The sequence below is a fragment of the Danio aesculapii genome, chromosome 7 (genome assembly GCF_903798145.1).
Source record: "Danio aesculapii chromosome 7, fDanAes4.1, whole genome shotgun sequence".
NCBI classification, from domain to species: domain Eukaryota; kingdom Metazoa; phylum Chordata; class Actinopteri; order Cypriniformes; family Danionidae; genus Danio; species Danio aesculapii.
The window spans coordinates 66,674,916-66,702,082 of record NC_079441.1 but is presented as its reverse complement, the minus strand read 5'-3'; the positions used below and the strand labels follow the sequence as shown (position 1 = coordinate 66,702,082).

The 27,167-nt window shown below is 37.9% G+C and overlaps 1 protein-coding gene across 1 annotated transcript in view; it reads left to right on the top strand.

Annotated features, from left to right (window-relative positions):
* Positions 1 to 27,167, top strand: part of LOC130231466 (centrosome-associated protein CEP250) — a 275,795-nt gene that overhangs the window by 98,522 nt on the left and 150,106 nt on the right. Inside the window, 1 exon segment of the mRNA XM_056460798.1 lies at positions 5,859 to 5,933. Within this exon segment, the coding sequence (XP_056316773.1) occupies positions 5,859 to 5,933 (75 nt within the window).

Here is a 27,167-nt window from a genome sequence, read left to right as displayed (position 1 = left end):
GCGCCAGTTTTGCCTGTCATGAGCCGTTTTGCATTCAAAGTATTGAATAGAAAAAGGCACTGTCCCGTCGTCCAATTTTTTTAACGGTCTATGAACAAAACTCTCCAGCTGTTCTTGCATGACTACCAAATAACTTAGGACCTTACAAAAATTGCCGAACTTCTAGTGAACTTCTTTGATTATTTTTGTACCAAGTTGCGTCTTTGTTTCCATGAGCGTAACTTAAAATTAGAAGCGTTACCCTTTGCCACTAGAAATTGCGTGCAAATTCCATATCTTGTACCTTTCATACCATCTTAAATCTTTCTAGATTATTTGTGCAGCGCTGTTGTGTATGTGCTTGCGGTCTCTCTCCCTCATTAACCTGTATGGCCGTGGATCTGAGCTCTAGCAGATGTCTCTCTCTAGGGGTCTGGATTTTATATTGGAGTTATACATAGCCATGGCTGAGGGGCTGCTGAGAAAAGGTCAGGCCTTAGTGAGCGAGTCTGATTATAGCTGGGAAATAAGTGCTCCACAGGGCTGATTGCAAGAAGGTCACCTCCACCAAGGGTCAGACTGAATGAGTTTGTCCGTGTGCGTTCTCTCAGAAAGAAGCGTCTATTGCATTATGTTTCTTAAATCTGGCGCCGCCCTGTAGGTGGACAGAGTCACTGCAGAGCTCAATTCAGTTACAAAAAAGATAAGAAAAGCTGGAGAAGCTGGGATGAAATTCTAGAAGAATGGCTGTCTGATGCTCGAGCCCACTTGAGACGACAAGAAAAGACATGCAATACCAAAATCAGGGTGAGATTGGATGTTAAAAGATAGCAAGGTTTTGTGTTGGGACCGGGGTGTCACGGTGGCGCAGTGGTAGCATGATTGCCTCAAGCAAGAAGGTTGCTGGTTCGAGCCCCGGCTGAGTCAGTTGGCATGTCTGTGTGGAGTTTGCATGTTCTTACTGTGATGGCCTAGGTTTCCTCCGGGTGATCCGGTTTCCCCCACAGTCCAAAGACATGCGCTCTACCAAAAATCAGGGTGACCAAAATCAGGGTGAGATTGTATATTTTGTATGTTGTAGGTAAATTGAATAAGCTAAATTGGCTGTAGTGTATGTGTGTGAATGCAAGAGTGTATCGGTTTTCCAGTGTTGGGTTGTGGCTGGAAGGGCATCCGCTGCGCAAAACTATGCTGGATAAGTTGGCGGTTCATTCCGCTTTGGCGACCACTTATAAATAAAGGCACTAAGCCAAAAAGAAAATGAATGAATGAATGAAAGTAGTGGGACTGTGCAGGGTTATTATCGTCATCATGAAGAAATCAATACTTGAAACAAATTAAACAGGATCTGAAATAAAATAGGCTAAATAGTTCTTCACACCTTCAACTTTTTCCAAACGTAAATTAATTTCTTTCTTTCTTCTGCTAAACAGGTTTCCAAAAACCATCGTTAGCTAACTAAGGTCACAAGTTGCGTCGTTACAAACATACTTTGTTGATTTGGCCTTTCCCAAATCCATTGTTCCAACGAACATTCGCAAATTGCATTGCAAACCGGTACACTTGCAACTACACCTCTACAGCTGTAGTTAGATGCATTAGTTTGTGTTCTATTCCCAGTTATCCCCCCTATGCCCTATTCATTTAGAACATTCCAACATTAAAACCTGGAAAGATAAAAAATAAACATTATAGTCATCTCTCTTAGGTGTAATTTGCTTTTTAATTATTTTTACTGTTCAGTTTTGCGCTCCCTTCGTAGTACACTTTGAAAACATTTATGTCATTTTGAACACAGCCCTGGCTCAAGACGAAAGCTATAGGTGACCTATTATTTAAAAGCGGAATTTACGTTAGATCTTGCTTGTGAAACCAATATTATGTAGCATACGTTAATGGTTTTAATTTATAGTAGGCCTAGGTTATTTATTAAGAAATGTATCTGTACTGTAAATGACATAGGCCTGTTCGTTAGAAGATTTCTGCAGTGGTTTAAATGTGTCAAATTGTAAAAGTAGACTTTAAAAAAAACATAAATAAATAAACAATATCCTACTTTTAGATTTAAAATAGAATATTCTCAATATTATTTGTAAAGCAAACATAAATAGGTCCTATATGTGTCCTTTACATTTATTTCAATTGGAAAGCAAGTACATGTTTTTACCAAAACTAATATTGGATTTTTTTAATGCGTGTACGTGTAAAACAATAAAATTTGCACAAAAAATGATGGGGTTCCTCTCTAAAGAAGTTGTTACCACCCCGTTTAGAGCATCGTTATGGGCATTTTACATTATACGTGGTTCAAACGATGGATCTGTGACAGAGAAACTATGGTTTTGGGAAACACTCGTCACTACATTGTTCTTTTCCCAAGCGATGCAGCATACCATGAAAGTTCAACTGAGAGTTATGTCGTCTGGGAAACGCACCCCAGGATGATAGTTAGTAGAATGAGAATTAGACAGTTGACAGTGCTCACTAACTATCTTTTTTTTTTTTCATTGGGTACAATCAATTATCTGGTTACAGACATTTTTTAGAGACAAGTTTGAAGTAAAGTAAGATGGCCAGTAAAATTGCATTAAAAATAAACTTATTTTGGCATCACGGTGGCAGAGTGGGTAGCACAATCGCCTCACAGCAAGAAGGTTGCTAGTTCGAGCCTCGACTGGGTCAGTTGGCATTTCTGTGTGGAATATGCATGTTCCCCCGTGATCACGTGGGTTTTCTCCAAGTGCTCCGGTTTCCCCCACAGTCTAAAGACATGTGGTATATGTGAAATGGCTAAGCTAAATTGTCAGTAGTGTACTTGATGTGTGTGAATGAGAGTGTGTATGGATGTCTCCCAGTGATGGGTATGACATAACGTGTCATGGTTAAAATATCAAACATAAAAATGAGAATACACATTAATTTGTTGAATTTATTTTGGTCAGAATTCTGTTTTGTTCATTGTTTTCTTCCTGTCATTTATTTTTCACCCCCAGAAAGGCTCAGTTTTGTATTGAATGTAATTGTGTGTGGCAGATTTGTTTTTTGATCTTCCAATGAGAATATTAAAGTGAGCTCACGGACGCCATGTTTTATTATCTTTATTTCATCATTGTGCTTTAATCTTGTGTTTTAATTACATTTCATCTTATGAGTAGCTTCTAAACACAAAGTATTTCTTACAAAGCCTTACTTCGAGTCAGACAGAAAATGTAAACAGCATGCATGGACACAATATTGTTTCTTTAAAGGCTCAGCTATAGCTCACAGCAGAATTAAAATGGACTTATTGTTTCTAAAACTAATCACTGAAACATTTATCAGTTACTTTCGTGATTTCCTTTATGAATTTTGTCTGTGCAGCCTAAATAGGAGAGTTTTTACAATATGTGCTATGCGATGAAATCATAATTGTCAAACTCATGTCTAAATGATTAAAAGTAAATGCTATAAAAATAAAATATAAATGGTCCTGTATAATATAATACTGTGTATTAGCTTAATATGAGGGACAGACTAAAATTATTTGACCGTCATCATATACTAATGTCACATATTTAAATGTATTGTCTCTGTGGAGAAAAAGATAATGGATTACTCAAAATCTGCTAAATGTAATTTATAGTATACAGTACATATCAAATGGATTATTTATTTTGCCTTTTGTTTGCTGTGGGAAGAAAGAAAAGCATACTATGTTGAACTAATTTATGATCAATAAATTAAATAAAAGTGTGTCATATGAACAACTTTATTGAGCTTTTTGTTCTTAGGTCAGAAAGTTTAGAATTACTTAATAAATTTGCAAAAAAATACTTCAACAAAATGAAAGTGAGACATTGAATATCACATTAACCTGTTTTCATTCAGTACAAATTAATTATTGATTATTTTAAGAGATGACCAGAGACACCATTTTTAAAATATTTTAAATTCTGAGAAGAAAATGAATTAAATGGATTAAAATCTGATCCTAAACAATCACAAAAGTCTCATTGTATATACAGGGTTCCCACACTTCTTGAAAGTACTTGATTTTCAGGCATTTGGATTTAAGGCCTGGAAAGTACTTAAAAACAAACATGAAAGTGCTTGAATTAAATTTGATTTCGCTGGTCAATCTGTGATTTTGAAAACACTATCAGTTGGGTTTAGGGAAGGAAGAGGGTGGGTCAGTCGATCAGTCAGTCAGTCAGTTGACTGCGGCCTCTGGTGGATTTACTCGAGAAGAGCAGGCGCGAATGGCACTCGCGAGAGAATTGAGAAAATGCATATACAGCGGCCTCAGGTGGATTTACTCGAAAAAAGCAGGCGCGAATGGCACTCGCGAGACAAATGAGAAAATGCATATACAGTGGCCTCTGGTGGATTTACTCGAGAAGAGCAGGCGTGAATGGCACTCGCGAGAGAAATGAGAAAATGCATATACAGCGGCCTCTGGTGGATTTACTCAGGAAGAGCAGGCGCGAATGGCATTCGCGAGAGAAATGAGAAAATGCATACACAGCGGCCTCTGGTGGATTTGCGTAAACAAAAAATAACGTAGCTCCTGGGACGATTTTTGCGATCTCCAGGAATGTATACAGGGATACATTTTCAGGATGAGCCTGGGTTGTTCTTGGGGCATGATGTTTAAAACAATCAAATTTATTTTTTAAATTGACACCTTTAAAACATCATACTCTGACATTTTAATGTAAATATTAAGTGTTAGTGAACTGCAATAGAGGTGGCGCGGTGGTGCAGTGGAGGCACTGTCGCCTCAGAGCAAGAAGGTCACTGGTTCAAGCCTCGGCAGGGCATTTCCGTGTGGAGTTTGCATGTTCTCCCTGTGTTCGCGTGGGTTTCCTCCGGGTGCTCCGGTTTCCCCCACAAGTCCAAAGACATGCGGTATAGGTGAATTGGGTAAGCTAAATTGTCCGTAGTGTATGTGTGTGAGTGAGAGTGTTTGGGTGTTTCCCAGTGATGGGTTGCACCTGGAAGGGCATGCGCTGCGTAAAACATATGCTGGATAAGTTGGCGGTTCATTCCGCTGTGGCAACCCCTAATTAATAAAGGCACTAAGCAGAAAACAAAATGAATGAGTGAAGGAATTACAATGGTGCTTACAAATGGTGATTTGAAATTAACGCTGCTTTAAAATGTCCTCAAAAGTCCTTGAATCTGGTTTTTATGAAATAGTGGGAACCCTGTTGTTACTAAAATCCCTGGTATGCTATACCGTTATATATTTAAAGATCAACATTAACACATCTCAAATGTTCTCCATGAATGTTAATGATCTGGAACTACATTATAGCCACATAATAACATTTTCATTTTTCTCTTTTGAAAATCGTTCATTCTTGAGTGCACATCTGGATAGCTTTTTGAAAGATCTTCACCCCTGAGGTTAAAACAAGCCCCTCTGTCCACAGATCCTACTTTTCCGCACTCTGAACGGCCACGATTTTCACCTAGAAATGAATCTGCTTTGGTGATTGAAACTGTGGCTGCATTATTACTCACCGGTGGCTCTGTGAGTGTGTGTACGTGTCTGTCTTGTGTGTTTTAATGACGCATACATCCTTTATCTGCAGTCTGCACTTAATCCCAGCACTGCTGGCTCAGGAACAGATTACTGACAGCAGATGTGATGAGAGCAGAGCAGGGGAACCTGACACACACACACGCACGCGCTCACGCACACACCTCCGCTTCTCATTATGACTGAACAGTGCAGCCATTTTCTCACTGCTCTGTTTGTTCTGAGCTTCCATCTTTGCTCTGGTTATTGTCTCCTTCTCAAAACATGTCTGCGTTTGACGGTAAACATTTGTGATGTGAATTTCATGATCTCTGCTCATGTGTGTGTGTGCGTGTGTGTGTGTGTGTGTTCACAGGATGAACAGATACAGCGGCTGGAAGAGGAAGTGTCCAGGTTGAAATCATACCAGCAAAGTTCAGTCAGTCCGCAGGTAACTGTCTTTACTACCGTACACTCTTAGTTTGATTTTTCGGTCTGTCCCACAACTCCAAGTGTTCATTCATTCGTTCATTCATTTTCTTTTGGCTTGGTCTCTATTTTAGAGGTCGCCACTGCGGAATGAACCGCCAACTCCCAGTGCTATCCTCTTAAAATAAATGTTGCCACTTTAATATTTAAAGATCTTTAAAGTGCTTTGAATTGTGCATTTTTGTTCGATCTGTGAGGTTATTTCTACTGAATAATGAAGACAGGGTGGGCTATATTGTAGCTCCTCCCCTTTTAAAAAAAACAGCCAATAGCATTTATTTTATCACAGCTCTGACAGTGAGATCTCAGTGAGCTCAAGAGTATCCAATGAAAAGCAAGTAAGAAGTGTCTTGAAGGGGGCGGGGCATGTCAGATACTAGAGAGCATTTGATTGGTCAGAAGTTTTGATGAGAAAAGTTTTGATGAAGTATGAGGTGATACAATAAAATCTTTCATCCATTTAGATGGAAGTGACAACTGCAAGCTTTGGATATTTATATCATATAAATGCTAATTTTGTCACTGCTTTTGAGCACGCTAGCTTATAGATATCCTTAAGACTAACATACTTATACTAACATACTAAACTTTATTTTGATTTAAAGGGGGAAACCAAAAGACTAATGGGAACTGAGATGGCAGGCTGTGTACACTTAAGGTGTTTTCACACCTGCCTCATTTAGGTTGAATCGCACTAGAGTTTGTTTTCTCTTTTGGTGCGGTAGGTTTAGGCAGGTGTGAAAGTAGCAATCTCACTCGGGTTCGAATCCGGTGAAGAACGGTTACAGAAAGCGGGTAAAACAAAAACAGAAGCCAAAAATAAAAATAAACAAGTAAATAACGGGGTGAGAATGTGGTAAAATCTGAAACAGTGGTAAAAATCAGGTGAGGGCTTTTCTTTTTCTGGATTAGGGGAGGAGGTGGGCTGGTCAATTGGTCCGTCAGTTGACAGCGGCCTCTGGTGGATTTACGCAAGAAGAGCAGGTGCAAATGGCACTCGCGAGAGAAATTTTAGATCTCAAAAAACGTAAACAGTGCCCTCTGGTGGATTCGTGAAAATAAAAACTACAAAAGAAGTACCTCCTGGTATGTATTTGGCGATCTCCAGAAATGTATATAGCGGTACGTTTTCAGAATGAGACTGGGTTGGACATTGAACCTCAATGCACTGATCAGATGAAGTCAACTGGAGAAGATTCATAGATAGCAGACACACAGAGTACATCTACCTAATATGAGGTGACTTTTGAGATTAGGTGTTTACCAACCGGACAGATCTTTTCTGGAATGTTTGTTGTTTCAATTTTTTTTGTTTTGATTTTACTTGAAGGATATCAGAATCTATGCAAATCAGACATTAGCAAAGTCATGATATCCATGCATGACTTTTCACCGCATTCATTCACGCTGCATGCTAATTCACAGGCCATCAGTTCGAAGTAGCATTCAATCAAAATGATTTGAAAGGAACTTTTGTTTTATAACCCACATGTGAATAGACTATCTGAAGAGTGCTCAGAGTCTATGTCCATTATTTTGTGTGGAAACCCGAAGTGCTGGTTCATGCAAACACTAATGGCTATTATTCCAACAACACACTGTGCTTTTATGGTGCATTCAGTTCACAAATCCCCCCCCCCCCAAAAAAAAAAAACATGCTTAAAAAGTGCAAGTGCAAGAGCATAAAGTAGAGTTATTTAGATCAGATGATTTGAATAATTCATAATCAATACTTATATAACCTGCAACGGTGTTTACACTTAGAAAAAAATGTCTTTAACCATTAAGTTTTAAAAAGCTCTTCATGCAAATGCTTGAGATTCTCTGCATGAAAGACTCGAGTAGCACATCAACCTGACACTTTTCTCTCCGCTAGGAATGATTATTGCTTAAATGAACTGAAATGTGTGAATGTGAGGATGTTTAATGTGATAATGATTGGCAGTCCACTTTATAATGACAGAACGAATATAGCTATGGTCTGGTAAAGATGCAATTATGACTAAGATGTAGTATGTCCCAAAACTTGCCAACAATTTTAATAGTGTCTACTTTTTCTTAAAAAAAAAAATAGTTTGTATTTTTAGAGCAATATAAGTAGGCAAAATGAGACATAATATGATTCAAGGCAAACACATTCATGTTCATGGGACACTTTAGTGTATTTGAAGGGCTGTTCATAAGTCTGTCATGACACATATCATGTATATGAATGGGATTGTATGTATGCTTATGACAAATGTCATTAACTGTCATTCACTCAGTTATGTCATTTCAAATGCAAACGTGACATTGTTTGAGATAACTTGACATAAACCGATCACAACCTCTCGTTGTATTTGTCATGACAACTTGACATTATCAAGACAACACATGCACTTTATAACTTATACCTGTATCCTGCACTTGCTGCTGTTGCACTGCTGGTTAGACCTAAACTGCATTTCGTTGCCTTGTACTTGTACATGTGTAATGACAATAAAGTTGAATCTAATCTAATATCTTGTCATAAATCTGTCATGAGACCATTGTTATTATTGTGTCATTGATTATATAACAGCGTCATTAATATTCTTTCTTGACCTCAACCACAGTGGTACAAGTTGAATTAAAATCAATAAAATGTCATTAAAAGTTATTAAAAATGAATGACGCTATTGCTAATTATTTGAAAGTTATTATTCAAATATATTTATAACACAGTTATATTGGCCTCATGACAACACTCATGTTTATGACAGATTTATGACACGTTATGTTGTCTTGGTCATATCAAGTTGTCATGACAAAGACATGTTGTGATCTAGTTAGTTATGTCAAATTGTAGGGGTGTTGCACTGTAAACCCCTAATGTTGTCTTTACTTAAAAAATTAAGTAAAGTTGACTGAACATAATTTAAAATTTAGCATTTTGGTACTATCACTTGAAAATATAAGTTAATTTAACGTATGTACCATGAAAATGCAAAAACTTAAGATTTCAAGTGTAGTGAGCTCAAAATCATAATTAATCCTTTGAAAAAAAAAATAGGTTATTTTCACAAATTTAGTCTTGACTGTAAAATTCTAATATGTGCAACCTGTTAAGTGCAAGCTCTTTTTTTAATCTGAAAACAAGTGGCTTCAAATATAATTATTCATCATAATGTGAATAAATTGCTACTTATTTTTGCTTAAAAATTTTTTTTAAACATTTTTTCATAGTATATTATTACACATACTGAAAACCCTAATAAGTTGACTGAACTTAATTAATTGAGTAAACTCATTGCCTCAATTTAATTGAGTAATGGAGTCCCCCAAAACTTGCATATTTAAATTTATTTAACTTGCCGATTTTGTAGACTATTCTTCAATTGTACTAGTACTAAGTTTGGTGAACAGAACAATTTGAGTATAATCTACTTAAGTGCTAAGTTTGGTGAACAGAACAATTTGAGTATAATCTACTTAAGTACTAAGTTTGGTGAACAGAACAATTTGAGTATAATCTACTTAAGTACTAAGTTTGGTGAACACAATAATTTAAGTATAGTCTACTTAAGTACTAAGTTTGGTAAACTGAACAATTTAAGTATAATCTACTTAAGTACTAAGTTTGGTGAACAGAATAATTTATGTATAATCTACTTAACTACTAAGTTTGGTGAACTGAACAATTGAAGTGTAGTCTACAAAACCGGCAAGTTACATAAACTTAAATATGCAAGTTTTGGGAGACTCCGTTACTCAATTAAATTGAGGCAATGAGTTTACTCAATTAATTTAGTTCAGTGAACTTATTAGGGTTTTTAGTGTGAAATTAAAAGTTACTTCAACGCACCATGATGAAGACGATTCGGTATAAATTTAGAAATAGATCATAACCGGTTATTACACACTGACATCATTTAACTCATAAGTCGTGGTAGCATACTATGGCAATAGTGGCGAGCGAGAGTAATTAAAATACTCCAATTACTTAAAAAGCCAACAACTGTGCACAGTTCACTGCTTGTGAGTTTGAACCATCTTTAGAACCTAGGAGCCACAATATCATTGCTAGGGTAGAAAAATCTCTCTCTCTCTCTCTCTCTCTCTCTCTCTCTCTCTCTCTCTCTCTCTCTCTCTCTCTCTCTCTCTCTCTCTCTCACTCTCTCTCACTTTGAACCTTTGACCTGCTGTGTCAGTGAGGTAACATTTCCTCTCCTCTCTGAACTAATACAGCGATACTTGTGGATCCAGGCACAAGCGTGTCTGCAGAGTGAGTTTTCTCCACAGCGTCTATTATAGATCAGCTGATAGATAGATGCAGCTCTCTTCAATGTCTATGTCACTTGTCGGAGAACAGCCCTGTTTCAGAAACAGGTGTTTCAAGAGTTCACACTTAGCTGCTGATTGATTCTAAAGCTGAGAGAGACTTGAGCTCATAAGATCCTCGAGCCCGGGGCTCCCTCCCATTTGCAAGGCGATAGGCGAGTTTGAGCTCGGGTAGATCTCGAGAACTCCCCTGCTGTAGTAACTAATGAACAGATAGGGATTGCTCTTAAGATATTACTATTTACTAGGAGCATGTCTATGGTGCTGATTTGGATTAGTCAAATAACTTAAGTTGCATGTTTTTGGGCGGTGGAAGGAACCTGGGAGTGGATTGTGTAAACTCTGCACAGAAACGTTCACTGACTTGGTAAGGACTAGAACCAGTGATGTTCTTGCTATGAGGCAACGATGCTAACCACTGGGCCACCGTGCCACCAATCTAGGAAAGGAAGAGGAGTAGGGGTGGAAGAGGGGATTCTTCAAAACGAAGATGGCTGTGATATGGAACTTAGGGTATTTATAAAGGCTTAGGTATCGTCTGATTGGTGAATTATAAATTGGATAATGCGGGACCAGCCGCAAGCAATCATAAGCACATGATCCTCTTGAAATTAGTTTATAAACTTCACTTATGAACTTGCTCGACAGCGCTCAAAAAGCAAGCGGAATTATTATTTACTTTTGTGTAATTGTTCTGAATGCTCCTGTTGTCTTCTGTGCCTGTACCTGAGTCTGATACATTTATAAAGCAGGTTTTCATTGTACAGGTCAAAGTAACGGTACAGTTTGTATATTTGTCTGCTTGTATTTGAAGACGAAAATGCATTCTTGTGTTGTGAAATAAAAATAAAAAATTGTGTGTCGAATTGAACTGAATCAGTGACTACGTTTACATGGACATCAGTAATCAAATTATTTGCCTTAATCTGAAAAAGACAATAATATGATTAAGGTGTTTACATGAGTTACTTTGAGTTGAATGCTCCTTTTATGATCTGGTTTTGCATCTTATAGCCAACATAGGCTCATTCTGAAAACGTAGCCCTATATACATTTCTGGAGATCGCGAATTATGTAGCCAGAAGTACATATGGCTGCATTTCATTTTTTAAATGAACCCTACGGGGCGGTATAACCTGTTCCTTTTCGCGCATACCACTGGACTGATTCCCTCCGTATGGACGGCTGCTGTTACCATTTTGTCCAGTTAGCTCGCCGCATACTTCGGTGGACTTGAGAGGCAGAGATGAACTGACCATGACGATGGGGTTTGAGTCTGGTGAAGAATGGTTCCAGAAAGCGGGTAGGACAAAAACAGAAGCCAAAAAATTCAATAGACAAGTAAGTAACAGGGTGAGAATGTGGTAAAACGTGGTAAAAATCAGACAAGGACTTACCTTTTTCTGTGTTGCTTTTTATATTTGTCGGTTGGGTTTAGGGAAGTGAGTGGGCGGGTCAATCTGTGCTTTTTAAAATACTATTGGTTGGATTTAGGAAAGGGGGTCAGTTGATCGGCAAGTCAGTCAGTCATTCAGTCAGTCAAACAGTCAGTCGGCAGCGGCCTCTGGTGGATTTACGAGAAAACGGCAGGCGTGAATGGCACTCGCGAGAGAAAATTCTCAAAAAGAGAAAAATCTCAAAAAGTTTACACAGCGCCCTCTGGTGGATTCGCGAAAACAAAAAAAAAACATACCTCCTGGGACGTATTTGCAGTCTCCAGAAATGTATATAGGTGTTTTCAGAATGAGCCCAGGCTGGTTATAGCACATAGTTTGATTAATGTCATTGCGTCACCACGCTATCCACGGTATCATAGCTGTTTCAAGTAATTTTGGGTGTTTCATTTTTAATTTTGGGACTTTAACTGCAGTTCCACTTTCATTCAGGAACATTTCATTCATGCATCCATGACAAACTGAGGTATTGGATGCCTGTATGAAGTAGGAACTGGTTGAATAGTGTTGTTTTAATGGAGTTTTATAACGCACGCCGAATGGGAGAAAAAAAAAACTCTGCATTTGCAGTCTGTGTGTCTGTAGTCTTTTACTGACTCTGTTGATGCAGAGAATAGTGTCAAGCAGCTGTGTGTGTATTGACTATCCTGTTGCAAAACACGGTGAAAAAGTCCAATATGACGGTAATAGTTTGATTGTGGTGTTTACATGTCTGTACTGCACTTCAATAATGGGACTAAAATCAGCATACTCCACATGTCTTAATTCCATTTCTGTTTAATTTGATTATGACTTTTATCAGATTAATCAAAAATCGCTGTTTACATGGTAGACTTTTAATCAGAGTATTGTCTTAATCGTAAATTATGTTTATGTAAACATACTCTATGACATGATAATCATAACCGAACCGTAAGACCGGTGTAGGTTCACACCCCCGTCAAACTGTCATAACCAAGACATCTCAAACAATGCATTTAATATCACAACTGAGTGAATGACACTTAATGACAGTTGTTATAAGTATGCATGAAATCTCATTAATAATCATGATGTGTCATGTCATGATTATAAAGTGTCATAGCAGTATTATGAACACCCTGTTAAATAAAGTGTTAACAAAAGTTCTGTCTTCCAAATAAGCCAAATCACAAGATTTCAAATCTGTTTTGTAGATTTGTTTTTGTAAAACATTTATTAAACATTCATTGTGGTCCCTAACATTTTTATACCCGCGGATCAGTCAACGCTTGAAAATTTTACCGCGGCCCGGCGGGGTTGGGGGGTGTGGTTCTATGTAGATTGCCAAGCGACCATCAACCTTTTCTTAGAGGATGACAAGCAGAAAAAACATTGCTGTAACTCTGATACAAGTTTGATTTATGGGAACATTAAAAAGCACTGCAGTGTTTTTTTAATTTTCGTCATAAATCAAACTTGTATCAGAGTTACAGCAATGTTTAGAACCCGAGAGTTGATCTGCTCAATGAAAACACGGTTTTTGAATTTTAAACTAAACAGATTTGAAATCTTGTGATTTGGCTTATTTGGAACACAGAACTTTTGTTAACACTTTACTTAACAGGGTGTTCATAATACTGCTATGACACTTTATAATCATGACATGACACATCATGAATATTAATGAGATTTCATGCATACTTATGACAACTGTCATTAAGTGTCATTCACTCAGTTGTGATTTTAAATGCATTGATTGAGATGTCTTTGTTATGACAGTTTGACAGAGGTGTGAACCTACACCGGTCTTATGGTTCGGTTACGATTATCATGACATTGAATATGTTTACATGGACACCAGTAATCTGATTTTAATCCGATTAAGACAATACTCTAATTAAGAGTCTCACTAATCAGCGATATTTGATTTATCCGATTAAAGTCATAATCAAACTAAACAGAAATGGAATTAAGACATTTGGAGTGCGCCGATTTTAGTCGCATTATTGAAGTGCAGTACAGACATGTAAACACCGCAATCAAATTATTACCATCATGTAGGACTTTTTTGGGTGCTCTGTGTTTGTCTGAAGTAATTAGTCTACCAAAATGTGTATATTTTATACAAAGTATGAAGCTGCTCGGTCAGTTGTTATCACGTAAATCGCAGTGCGCTTGCAGCATTCTGAAAGATGTTTTCAACTAGGAGTTCCTGGAAGGTGCAAGCGCATCACCCTCAATATGTGTGCGCAAGCCGCATGCCTCAATTCGAAATAACGAATTTGCGCGTGGAAAATACGCAATATGTAACCACCCCTAAAGTCATTTGGAGTCTCCAGCAGTTGATCTTCTTGCACAGACATGCTGGATTCACCTGATTTGTTGACAAAAGGGTTGCGGACCCATTCCTTGGCCATTCATGGGTCCTTCACTGGGCCTTTTTCCCCTACACAAAGAAAATTTTCAAAGACATCGCTTTCTTACTCATTTTGCTAGCTTGATACGGTCAAAGATCGTTCAGACTAAGATATTAAATAAAACAGAAATAATTAATGATTTCGGTACTGGTCCATGGCCCATGGATTGGGGACCACTGTATTAAAAGACAAAATTGATGATATGATAATCTTAACCAGACCAGTATAGGTTCAGACCACTATCAAATTGTCATGATTTTAAAGTGTCAAGTAAATGAGCCAAATCACATCATGATTTCAAAAGAATAAAGCCTGATTTTCCCATGAGCACCAAAGCTCAAGCACTTATCGCTGAACCGTGGATCCAACCAACATGTTAGTACCCAAATTCAGCTTTTTGTCTATTTCTTCCCCCTATTCCATAGCTTTCCGTTCTTGCCATCTCTTTGGTTGTGTCTCCGTAAGCTGTCCTTTGGGGAATCTGTAGGGCCGGCCGGCCGCTTGAGCCCTCATGGAGGTTAATGGTGGCTCTGGCTCCAGGTGGGAGTAATCAGCTATGTGCAGTCCAGCATCTGTGGGCGGCTGGGGAAGCGGGAGGGTCAGCGGGTACCAGCACATCGTCCCGGAGCCCCTCTCGCTCCCTCTCTCCCTCGCTCCCCCCCTCCTTTCTCCGGCGGAGGAGTGTTAGGGCCCGGAGAGTGCCGAATGATTGCTAATAAAACATTTGATTGAGAGGAGAGCGGAGTGCCAACCATAAACAGGCTGGATTCTGCCCTTTAATTTCAGCATCTCCAGAGAATTGCTTTTGCTGTGCCGCAGAGCGAGGCTTACACACAAACAGTTAGTTGTCTAGCATAGAACTGAAGATCTAATTTTGCGCGTGCGAGTGTATGTGTGTGTGTGTGTGTCTATTTTGTGTTCCTGGGGACAAAAACTAAGGGCTTTTCATTTTAAATTCTCACTGCTGTAGATGCTGCCTCGATGCTGATAAGAAAAAAACAATCATTTCATACTGCTGAGAAAATTGGCCGTAGTGCTGCTAAGATGGCAACAGCCTTGCGCGGAGCACGGCGGAGTCTAATTTGCTTTTTCTGTCAGGTTGAATTGTGTTTCTGAGGTGTGTACGTGACTGCGTGGTGTATTAATGTTGCGTATGATTTACTAAATGCCTTTTTTTTGCCACACTTCCACTATATAATCACCACGTTCCTCTGTAACGTTCACAACAACACTGAATATTGCTGCATTTCTGCATAATGCACACGTTAGTGAGAGAGAATGTGTGTGTGTTGGGCTCAGATGAAAGGTTAACGCAGGAGCATATATCAGACACTAGCGTGCAGTAATAAAGGGCCAGCTATAGAGCTGCTTCTCTCCTTCTGGGAACTGTGTGCATTTTTATAACCTCACTGACAGCAAGATAAAGTGCTCGTCCAATTAGAAAAATATTTGGGTGCATACCTTCCTGCAAGAGTCCCAGCCTTTTTCTTTATATATGGATGTGTGTGTATACAGTATACACTCAACCCCATTTTATCCAGTTTTCAATGTTTGTTTTTACGAGATATGTGTTTTTGCCCTCACAGCATGTTGCCATGCACCACATTTCTCCATTAGAGGAGAATTATAACATGCATACAGTTTTTTTTTTGTAAGGGTTATGGTCGCAGACATTGCACTTCACGCTCACACCAGCTTCCTGATGAATTCTTAACCCTCGTCCGTATTCCTTTCCTCCTCCTTTTAAGAATAGATGTATTTCGGGGAGGCTTTTCTTACAGAGTGCATTAAAATTAAATTCTCTCTTGTTGTTGTGAAAGAGGCGCACGTTAAAAATAATTGGATGAGGGAGAGAACAAAGGGCTGCCTCTCCCCGGCGCGGGCTGCATGGCCCAGCGAGGCGTTAATGCCGCGCCCGCCGCATTGTTCGGCTGTCTGCAGCCATCTCCCCAGCCAGACACTCAGCGCTGCTCAAGTCACTTTTAATGTCTGATAATCAAGGTGAATTTTCAAAAAGCTGCCATTTTCAAATGATGGTGTATATATTATGTGGAGATGGGGATTTGGAGGGAGGTGGGGGCTGCCGGTGGGCGGGAGACGGGACGAGAGCCATGCACAGTGAAAGAGAGACACCTACTGTTTGCAGGGGGAACTGCAGAGGACGCTGTGCTGGAGGGTTGCTTGACAGATGTGCGATTGGCTTGTGTGTGTATGTCGTGTAGTTTACGTGGATGCCATGGTGGAACATGGTCTCGGGTTCTTTATTAAGTATACTATTCATAGAACAGCAGAGTGAATGACAGGCAGAGTGTGTGCATGAGAATAAATCTAGGAGGACCGTGTTGTGTTTTTCAAAAAAAGAGGACACTTGAAAACTGAAGTATCTCAAATGTTTGCAGAAGTTAAGTAATCTTTGTGCATGTTTTGTTTGTTATTTCATGCTCAATGCATTAGCAAACATCATTAAGCTTTGTTAAGTTCTTAATTTAGATAATTAGTTAACTAACACACCGTTATTTGGTGAACTAATATATGCTTCTACTAGGGAATCTTCGGGGTCTTAAAAAGTCTTAAAATGTCTTAATGTTTAAGGCCTAAAATCAAAATTTAAGGCCTTAAAAAGTCTTAAATTCACTGAAATATTGTGTTGTAGCTCTTAAATCTTAAAGATTGGCTTGTGTGTATGGCGTGTAGTTTACGTGGATGCCATGGTGGAACATGGTCTCGGGTTCTTTATTATCTATACTATTCATAGAACAGCAGAGTGAATGACAGGCAGAGTGTGTGCATTAGAATGAATCTAGAAGGACTGTGTTGTGTTTTTTGAATAAAGAGGACACTTAAAAACTGAAATATCTTAAAATGTTTGTTAGTTATCTTTATGCATGTTTTGTTTGTTATGTCATGCCTAATGCATTAACAAACATCATTAAGCTTTGTTAAGTTCTTAATTTAGATAATAAGTTAACTAACACATCTTTATTTGGTGAGCAAACGTATGCTTCTACCAGGGTATCCGTGGGGTCTTAAAAAGTCTTAAAATGTCTTAATGTTTAAGGCCTAAAATCAAAATGTAAGGCCTTAAAGAAGTCTTAAATTCACTGAAATATTGTGTTGTAGCTATTAAATCTTAAAGATTGGCTTGCGTGTGTATGTCGTGTAGTTTACATGGTTCTTCATTAACTATACTATTCATAGAACAGCAGAGTGAATGACAGGCAGAGTGTGTGCATGAGAATAAATCTAGGAGGACCGTGTTGTGTTTTTTGAAAAAAGAGGATGTTTGCAGAATTAAGTAATCTTTGTGCATGTTTTGTTTGTTATTTCATGCTCAATGCATTAGCAAACATCATTAAGCTTTGTTAAGTTCTTAATTTAGATAATTAGTTAACTAACACACCATTATTTGGTGAACTAATGTATGCTTCTACCAAGGTATCTGCAAGGTCTTAAAAAGTCTTAAATATACTGAAATATTGTGGTCTTAAATCATTTTAAACAGGTCTTACTTTTCCTATGTCCATGCAAAGCTACCCGATCGGGCCAACATCCATCCAATCCATATTATTCCGACAAAAGTTTATTTATTAACTCTTATTTATTAACTCTACTTACCAACTCTATTTATATTTATAAACATATGGTTTAATCATATTCCTTGCAATAACATTTGTTTTAATTGTTATTTAATGTTTTAACTGGGCCATTAGAAAAAAAATCCTTAGCATTTAGCCTTGTGTAAGTCTTAAATGTTATTTATAATGGTCTTAAAAAGGTCTTAAAGTCTTACATTTGACTTGATGAAACCTGTAAAAACCATGTTCTACATTGTACAAATTAGTACTAAGTAATAAGTTGTGAAAACATATATACATTTTTTCATTTTTTCAATTTTACTATACGTTAAACACGTTTCAGCTTTTTAAGTTGCACAGAATTCACTTTAATGTTTTAAGTCAGTTTAATGTAATGTTTAAATGGTTGTATGGTTATTTGATTCAAGTTATTTGATCAAAAATTAAGGCATCAACCATTTACTGTGTAGATGGGTTGCACCTTTATTCCTTAGTATTGCAGTTTTGTGCAACACACTTTTTGTCTATTGTGGTTAACATAACAGGTCACTGCCCATGTATCTAGTCTAAAAAACAACATCTATATTAACAACAATCTGGTAATATGGACATATTTTTAGATTGAAAGGTTAGCCAATAGTATGCATGTGCGCCAAACACTAGTCACCCTGCCCACTAATCAGAAATAACCAAATTGTCACCTCCAGTATTTGTAAATATTTAATATTTGACAAATATTTTGAAATAAAGATGTAAATCGACCAAGACTAATATCCCATGATACAAACTACTGGATTTTGTGCTGTTTGTAACCGTAACTATTGTATATTTTCATTATATTATACACACATTCACAGACACACATTCACTTTTTCGTATGTCAAATTTCTCTTGCGAGTGACGTTAGCGCTCACTGTTCTCGGGTAAACCCTTCAGAGGCCGCTGTCGACCGAACATCTGTCTGACTGGCTGAATGACTGGATGAATGACTGGCCGGCCGACCAATCGACAGACCCACCCTCCTCCTTCCCTAAACCCAACCAATTTTATCGATTGACCCACCCACCCACTTACTTCCCTAAACCCAACCAACGATTTACAAAAGCCATCCACAAAAAGAAAAGTTCTCATCTGATTTTTACCACGTTTTTGCATTTTACCGCATTCTCACCCTGTTATTCACTCGTTCATTTGATTTTTTGGATTGTGTTTTTGTCTTACCTGATTTCTGGAACTCCTCTCTGCATCTCAAGTCCGCCGACGTACACTACGAGCTATCTGGACAAACTGGTTGCGGTGGGAAAGCCCTTCACACTTGGTAAGCTGTCAGCCCGTAAGTCCAGTAGCGGTTGTTTAAAAAAAATGAAATGCAGCCATACTAACCCCCGGCTACATAATACGCGGTCTCCAAAAACATCCGTGGGACTACGTTTTCAGAATGACCCTGTGTTGGAAGTTTCAGCTTAAAAATCCTTAGCAATCATTTAATATGGAATCTTGTAGATGCCCATTTTTTTATTCGAATCCAAAACACAGTTTCTTTAAATGCAAATGAGCTCTGCTTTCCAGGAGAAGGCAGAGTCTTTACAGCTTGTGTCTTGGATACTCTTATGTCTATCATTGCAGATCATGAAAGAAAACAAGAAAATCTGACTGCATATCAGTAGAAGCTTAATGAGAAGACATTTCTGACATGAATGCAGTGATTCTGACTGGACACATTAGCCCCTTTCACACACACAGTCCTTTCCGGCAATTTTCCAGAAAGCTCTGTATGTATGAACAGGCCCTTTTTGAAAACACCGGTAAATTTGTTCCAGCAATTATGCGGAAAGAGAAGTGGTAATATTATTGGTAATTTGCCGGAATGCTGCTCTGTGTGAACGCAGAAGGAAAATTGCCGGAAAGAGCACGTTCACGCTTCGAACGCACTGACGTGAGACGTCTACTCCAGCCAATCAGAACATTCAGACGCATTCACATCTGCGTTGTTTATGAAAATAAAAGCCTTTGAATATTTTTCCAGACACATTTAGCTGCTAGTTGTTAGTCAGATAACGTTTCTATGTTCCTTCTTAATGCCAACTGTGGACAAAATGAAATGCTAATGCTAAAAATGCTAATGATAAACTGCTGTTTGTTTACCTTGTACCAGTTGCTTGCTGAGTGTGCACGTGAAGCTGTCGGTGAGCGCCAGCACACACACATATAATGTACATCTCGACATGCGAAAGTGTTCCTTCAGGTTTTCATCGAACTTGTGCACAATACTTATCCATCCACAGAGTTTGAAATGTAGTCAAATGTTTAAACTGGATGTCTCTGGGACAAAGCAGCTGCATGAGTGCTAAAGCTTTAAATAAAAGTGAAACCATAAACAAAAGCCCTAAGCGCAGTCGTTTTGAGCTCAATTCTGGTTAATGATGTCAGAATTTACGGTATTTTGGAATGGATGTGTGAATGGTCGTTCCAGAAAAATTTCGGAACTTTCTTGCCTGTGTGAACACCTCTGTTTTGAATTTACCAGTAAAGTCGTTTCGGTAATTTTCCAGATATTTACCAGTATCACTGTGTGAAAGGGGCTATTGACAACAAGTTGAAATGGGACCAAAACACGCATGCAATTATTAATAAGAAACTCAACTCATTTAATGTGGAGAGAGTGTTACTATTTATAATTTGTTTGTTGAAAGTATTCAATCTGTTTTTTTTTTTAAACAGCGGTAATTTTCCGAATAATTTCTGGTATTACTGTGTGAAAGGGGCTATTGTTGCCAGTCATGTGCTGGATCTTGTGCCGTCATAATATGGCAAAATATGAAACCGCATATTTACAGGTACTACATTTGATTTCTGAATAAAATGGCGGTGGATTTGCGGGAAAGAAAGTAAATTTTTCTTGAAGGTAAAATAAATAAAACAAGTTCACATGGCTACTCTGTTTTTTTATTAATATTATAACTATTTAAATGCCACAACAGTCACTCATTATCAAACACTGTAAAACCCAACAGTCAACTTTACCAAATGAAATGAGTGTAGTTCACTCAAAATTGACTGAAAGTTAATTCTACTCATTTGAAAAGAGTTTTGAACTCAGTGTTGAAGGTAATGAGTTAATCAAATACCTCATCACTTTAACTTAAATACAGTAAGTTCACAGTACTTTTTTAACTCAAATGGTTTGTTGCAATCAGTTTCCTCAAATGGTTTGAGTTTGCTTAACTTATTGAGTTTTACAGTAGTCAGTTGATTTGAGTTCTCTTTATTTATTGTGTTTTACTGTGCTCAGATTGCTGCGTTTACTCAAATGGATTAAGTTCACAGTACTCATTTGGATGAATTTTTGAACTTTAATGGTTTGTTGCAATCGTTTTCCTTAAATGGGTTGAGTTACCTTAAATTTTTGGGTTTAACAGTGTAGTAAAGTCTTTCGGTAACACTGTAGTTTAGGTCACAATTAGAGATGCATGATATATCGGTGGCCATATCGATATTGGCTGAAAAAGGCTTTTTTTAATGTTATCACATCTGTCCAATATATAAATTAGGTAGATATCTGTAAGCCAATAATTTACCCTAACTGCAATAAAGGACAGAACTGCTTGCCTTGTAAGCACGAGAAAATCTTGCTGAAGTGCGTTAATAAAAGTGTCAAGTGACTAACAATTGTACATTACTGTAAGACTTTAATTCGAGAAAGTTTGAGCTGTTTCAGTTCTTAATTCTTTCATTTTCGTTTTATTTAAAATATATTTATTTAATTTGTTAATTAAATCCAGTTTTGTAATTTAACCTATTATAATTTAACCTATTATACTAACAGTCAAGTTGCATGTTAAGTTGCTATGCAAAGAAAAATAAATATATTTTTGGCATGCTGATTTATGTGGTATTGTCAACCCAGGCTTATTCTGAGAACGTAGTCCCGTGGACGTTTCTGGAGACCGCGAAATACGTCCCGGGAGGTACGTATTTTTGCAGTTTTTGTTTTCGCAAATCCGCGAGAGGCCGCTGTGCGCCCTTTTTCCCGCGCCGTTCTCGCGTAAACCGCTGTCGAACGACCTTCCGCTTGTCTGCCTGGATGACAGAATGATTGACCATGCGACTGGCCAATTGGCTGACCAACCCCCCTCCGTCCCTAAACCTAACCAAAGACAATTCACAAAAGCCGTCCAGAAACAGAAAAGCCCTCGTCTACTTTTTACCACGTTTTCGGATTTTGACCATGTTCTCACCCTGTGATGAACTTGTTCACTTTATTTTTTGGATTTTGTTTTTGTTTTCTTACCTGATTTCTGGAACCGCTCTTCCCCGGACTCGAACCCGGTCATCGTCATTGTGGTCAGCCCCTCTCTGCGCCTCGAGTCTGCCAAAGTACACGAAGAACTAACCAGACAACTGGTTGCAGCGGGAAAGCCCTCCATACGGAGGCAAGCGGCCGGCCGGCAAGTGCCGAAAGGAATGGCGTCACACCGCCCCGCAGCGTTCACTTAAAAAAATGAAATGCAGCCGTATGTACCCCCGGCTACGTATTTCGGAATACACGGCACTACGTTCTCAGAATGAGCCTGGGTTGGATATTGTGAATATGTTTATATAATCACCTTGCAATTTTGAAATTATTGCTCTTTTTTGCTTTGAGTAGGCTATTTTAAGATCAGTTCACGTTTTTATGAAGTTTTTAATATAATAAAATCAGTTGTTCACTCTACAAAAATCAAAATTTTTAAAAATATTTACATTCATCTGCTAATATATTGGTCATCTGCCTCCAAATCTTAAGATTTATCGGTTATCGGTATCGGCTGAAAAAATCCATATCGGTGCATCCCTAGTCACAATTCATGCTATTAAGTACTGTCTTATTAACTACCTATTATTAAGATATTAACTGTTCATTAGATCAGTGTTTCCCAACCCTGTTCCTGGAGGCACACCAACAGTACATATGTTGGATGTCTCCCTTTTCTGACCCATTAACTTCAGGTGTTGAAGTCTCTTCTGATGTTATGATAAGTTGATTCAGGTGTATTTGATTAGGGAGTGGTTGAAAATGTGTACTGTTGGTGTGCCTTCAGGAACAGGGTTGGGAAACACTGCATTAGATGTTATAAAGTATGATCTCATTCTGCATCCCAAAACCTAAACCCAAGTTCTACCTTAGTAAACAGTTAATTAGTAGTTTATTAAGCTAATAGTGTTATTTAATGGATTGTTAATACTATGAATTGTGACCTAAAGTGTTACCAGTCTTTCTTCATCGATGTAGTGTGTAACAACCTAGCTCTGTCTCTTTCTACATCCTTTTTTCTTTCTGCAGTGCTTCTACATTCTCATTTTTCACCTCAGCGTGCACCACACCGAACGCCGCAATACATTACAGAGGTGAATGTATGCAGCACGTAGAACGTAATAAGTGTGTATTTATTTCCTCCAGACTGATTTACTCTCTCCTGGCTTGCAGGAGGGAGAGCAGAACAACCATCTGCATTGGAGTCTGGAGAAATGATGTTGATGTATCATACCACATTGTTTTTTTTGCATTACGATCCTTTTTATTGCTATATAGCGACTGTGTTTGTGTTTGCTCGTATGTGTGCTTGTACACTCTGCATCAAGCAAAAAGCAACTCTCCGTGGTGCTCAGCTGAGGGAACTAAACACAAAAATGGGAAGGAAGTCTGAAATTGCTGCTGAGCGTCGTGAGGGCCGTGACTCGACAGGGTCCAAATGCATTATCCTCTCCATAAGACCTCAACCAATGATAAAGATGGAGATTTTTATTTATTTATTTATTTTTTTGTGGTGTTCTTTGAAGAAAATGGCCAAGCAAAAAGCCTTTGGTCCGGTGTGTCTGTTTTTGTCATTGATTATGAGAGTGCTGGGGTTTGTTTTAAGATGCCTGTCTTCAGTGGACTGACTTAATGCACCAGCAGAGCGGGGGAATGTGAACGAGGACGACAGGAGCCTGTGTCTTCACTTCTCTTTCATGAACAGGCCGCTGCGGACGTGTCGTGCTTCCTGAGAAGGGATCCTTGTGTTTGTGGCAGCCAACGAGGACCAAAGTATCTTTAAGGCGCATGAAAACATTCATAACTGGAGAGATGGGGGGTTTAATGGGTCGCAACACAAGCTTGTCAAGGGTATTTGTTGCTTTTGTGTTAGTGGACGTGACTCTGACCTGTTGATCGAATCAGTTCTGTTTGGAATCAACCAAACATGATGGAACAAGACAGGTTTACAGTGGCGAGTTACATTTAATAAGACCAATTAGATCTCAAAATGGATGGAGCTTCTATTCTGAATCGTTAAATCATTAATTTTCATCCGGCTTAGTCTCTCTTTCAGAGGTTGCCACAGCGGAATGAACCGCCAACTATTTCAATAATTGTTACAAGCAGCAGAAACTCTTCTAGCTGCAACCCAGTATTGGGAAACACCCATGCACACTCATTCACACACATACACAACGGACAGTTTAGTTTATTCAATTCACCTATAGCACATGTCTGTGGACTGTGGGGGAAACCGGAGCACCCAGAGGAAACCCACGCCAACACGGGGAGGACATGCAGAAATGCCAGCTGACCCAGCTGGGACTCGAACCAGCGACCTTCTTGCTTGAGGCGACAGTGAGCCTCCTAACCACTGAGCCACCGTTCTGCCATTAGTTAAATAATGTGACTGACATAAGCTAAATGTATTTTTTATTGTGGTAATTGCATGTTATTTTTGTATGATTTAGGCTATGTCTACGCTAATCGGGATAACGTTTTCGTCTAAAAACGCTTCATGTCCACACTATCGTTTTTAATTCCTTTCGAAAAAATGGTCATACACACTAAAATGACAGAAAACGCTTTCGTTAATGTACTGCGCAGGCATAACGCTTTTACTTGCATCATTACTGCCTGCCGTTTATTTACTTTCCGTCTCTTTGAAACGTTGTGGAAAAATGTCGCAACTGTGGTCTGTTTCCGCCGCTGAACAACAGCTCCCAGTAAACATTCCATGTCCTTTGAGGAGAGAAAATATGGAGCATGTAAAAACTGATATTAATATTTATTAAAGCTTACAAAATGGATAGCATCCAAAACGACTGCTTTACAATGTTGTCCACTATGGTAGCTGAATTGAACTGCGTCACATCGTTTTCGAAAGCATAAACATAAAACATAAACATAAAAACTGCATTTTCATATGGGTTCACTTTGGACAGCGTTTTCAAAAAGATAGATTTTCGTTTCTAGTCTTAGGCTACTACTCAGTATGTACTACATTTGAATTTAAATGTACTACTCGGCTGTTAGAAAAGTAAGTTCAATACAGTATGAATGTAAACAGTATGAATGGAATTCGGATGTACTACATCCGCCATTTTGTCATGGTCACATGACCTACCCATGGCAGTTACGTCGCTTCACTCCCATTCATGAATTCTTTCGCTGGCATCATGGGATAGCGTAGTGTGCATGAGATGCGCACTTCAGAATCTCGCCGGAAGTAGTCATGCGAGAACTTCTCACATACTGGTTTTCAAATGAATTCGGACATACTACTCGGCTCGCATACTGATTTTAGCGTACTATATAGTATTGAAGTATGCCGTTTCGGACGCAGGCTCAGTGTTTTTTTAATGAAACCGTATTAGTGCAGACATGGCTTTAGTATGATCGTAGTACCTATTGAAATTTAAAACTATTTTACTCCACCATAATCAGACTATTATCAGGAAACATGATAAAACTGTTATTAAGCACCCCTTTTATTTGCAAATGTCACTGCCCCATGTCTATTGACTATTGTAAGTCATATAGCTTTGTGTTGGTAAACGTGACAAATTTAAACATTCAAATTCAGGATTTAAAGTAATGCATGAGATGAAACTGTACTTATCAAGTATTCCCACAGAAATGGCTGTATTTTGCCAGCAAAATTTTGCTGAGTAAAGGTGAGGTTGAAATTGGGTAGTGGTTTGTATCTTGTAAGCAAAGAACTGTAGGTAAAAGGTAAATATTGGCATTATTTTGGTAGTGGTTTTTTTTGTTGTTGTTGTTGTTTTTAACAATGTTCACATCTCTGTTGTATAAAACAATGTAGATTGGATGTGTGACACACAGAGCACAGTTTAATGGCAAGACGGGCATGATGCCCACGAGGAGGCAGTATGTGGCATGAATCCTGGCACATGAACAAATCAGATATAGCTAGAAGAGTCAAAGTTATATATATATAAATATATATATATATATATATATATATATATATATATATATATATATATATATATATATATATATATATATATATATATATATATATATATATATATATATATATGTGTATGTATATACACAGTTGAAGTCAGAATTATTAGCCCCCCTTTGAATTTATTTTCTTTTTTTAAATATTTCCCAAATTATGTTTAACCGAGCAGGAAAATTTTCACAGTATGTCTGATAATATTTTTTCTTCTGAAGAAAGTCTTATTTGTTTTATTTTGGCTAGAATAAAAGCAGTTTTGATTTTTTCAAAAACCATTTTAAGGTTAACATTATTAGTCCCTTTAAGCTATAATTTTTCCCGATAGTCTACAGAACAAACCATCATTATACAATAATTTGCCTAATTACACTAACCTGCCTAGTTAAACTAATTAACCTAGTTAAGCCTTTAAATGTCACTTTAAGCTGTAAAGAAAAATATCTAGTCAAATATTATTTACTGTCATCATGGCAAAGATAAAATGAATTAGTTATTAGAAATGAGTTATTAAAACTATTATGTTTAGAAATGTGTTTATAAATCTTCTCTCCGTTAAACAGAAATTGGGGGAAAAAATAAACAGGGGGGCTAATAATTCTGACTTCAACTGTATATATATTTATACTATATTTTTGATATATTTATAATATATTTATAATATATTAAAAAATGTGTATATATATATATATATATATATATATATATATATATATATATATATATATATATATATATATATATATATATATATATATATATATATATGTAGTTTGTATTCATGCAATTATTTTGGTACTACCTTTTTCTGAAATGTATCTTTATAAAGCACAGAGGAATATTCTCCCCATCCCCCTTTTCTCTTTCTCACTCCTCTTCTCTGCTCTCCTCTTTGTATCCTTAAAATATTCCGCACATCTCGCTGCAGTTCCGCATGACAGACACCCCTAATATAATCTGTGTGTCTGAATTCTAATTTATACCGTCAGGATAAAATAAATAGTCTGCAGTTAATTATAGGGAGCCAGCGCCTGCCTTTGCCCGGGTGATTTATGAAGTGCGTGCAGGCATTCTCCAACGCATTTTTCTTAATTTATTTTTAATCTGTCTTTCTATTAATTCTGCTGCAAACGTCTTAATGATGTGCGAGGTGTTTGTTAATGAGAGCAGGTGGAGGGGGGTATGGAGGGTCAAGGGAGTCAGACCTGCAGGACCACTCTTAGACC